Below are 1,206 nucleotides of genomic sequence, written 5' to 3' on the forward strand. Positions count from 1 at the left end.
AATTTCAATATAGACGGAGGAAAGACCCACTAATAGGAACATCCGGTCCACTCTCCTTTCCGGGGGAGAATCCTGGCCAGCAGTTTCCTCCGGAGCTGTAATTGTAGAACAATTTAGATATTAAGTTTACGAAGTAAATTAGTAAATCTCTCTTTCGTGGTTGCGTAGTTTATTGACCTTTGTTCATTTCACCACAGTAAAACCGTGTAACGTCTTAGATACCTGGACGCATCAAATACAATGTATATAAACGTCAGAGCCGGATTTGGTGTCATTTCCGACTAAATATTGATTAAAAAAAAAACATACTTGCACGCAGTAACTTTGAGGTTCGCAGATAAACAGCATACAAAAAAATTCAGCTTTTATGAAATATTTTCGAAACTAATCATCATCATCACTGGCATACTTAACTATATTTTTCACTGTTGTAGCTCTATGTTCTACCGAACATCGAGTCTTGGGATTTAGAACAAACCCTGGAGGTGCCATTTTTTGACGCGTGTCGAAAAAGGGTCACTCAAAGACGAACACTTAGATTATCATTCTTGTATTAATACTGTAAGGCGATATGATACCTCACTGCCTACTCAGCCCCCCCCCCCCCCATTGAAGGGCAAAGAGTAAGTTAAATTGCCTTAGTGATCAAAAATAAGGAAAAGAAGAGCAACCACGCGACATGATGAATACACGGCGCTCAATTTTAGCGGTGCCACTGCGCTTCCTCGCACCGTCGGGAAGTCCAGAGTGAATCTCATGATCCTAAACGCCAGTCGCCATGCACGAGAGGCGCTCCTGTCATGAGATGTCACTGGCACGTGAGACAGCAGGAAGGGAAGGCTAATGGAGGAGGGAGATACAGTAGAGATAACAGTGCATTGCTATGTAAGTTTATCACATTTGATAATGAGTATATCCGACAAGAAAGGAAAGGTAGACGTGGAATTAGCTTTATTGACACAGTGTTTCATGTTTATTATAAAGGTCTAAATGAGTGACAGAAGAAAGGAACTGAGTCAGCTGCAATAAGCAGAGACCCTGACGACTGACCCGCCCAATGGATGGTATGTCGGAGGACTGCGGGTCAACTGACGAGGTCCTCAGTTCCCTTTCGGCTGCCAGTACTTCTCTGTCGTAATGAAATAAAAGAAATGTGAATCGCACTTCACTGCCGAATTACCACCTTAGATGACCAGAATGAAACAT

The 1,206-nt window shown here is 42.5% G+C and overlaps 1 protein-coding gene across 1 annotated transcript in view; it reads left to right on the forward strand.

Annotated features, from left to right (window-relative positions):
- Positions 1 to 778: 778 nt before the first annotated feature.
- Positions 779 to 1,206, forward strand: part of LOC119587379 (glycine-rich cell wall structural protein-like) — a 5,531-nt gene continuing 5,103 nt past the window's right edge. Inside the window, exon 1 of the mRNA XM_037936123.1 lies at positions 779 to 818. Within this exon, the coding sequence (XP_037792051.1) occupies positions 779 to 818 (40 nt within the window). The remainder of the gene's footprint in view (positions 819 to 1,206) is intronic.

This window comes from Penaeus monodon, chromosome 22 (genome assembly GCF_015228065.2).
Source record: "Penaeus monodon isolate SGIC_2016 chromosome 22, NSTDA_Pmon_1, whole genome shotgun sequence".
Classification (NCBI taxonomy): Eukaryota; Metazoa; Arthropoda; class Malacostraca; order Decapoda; family Penaeidae; genus Penaeus; species Penaeus monodon.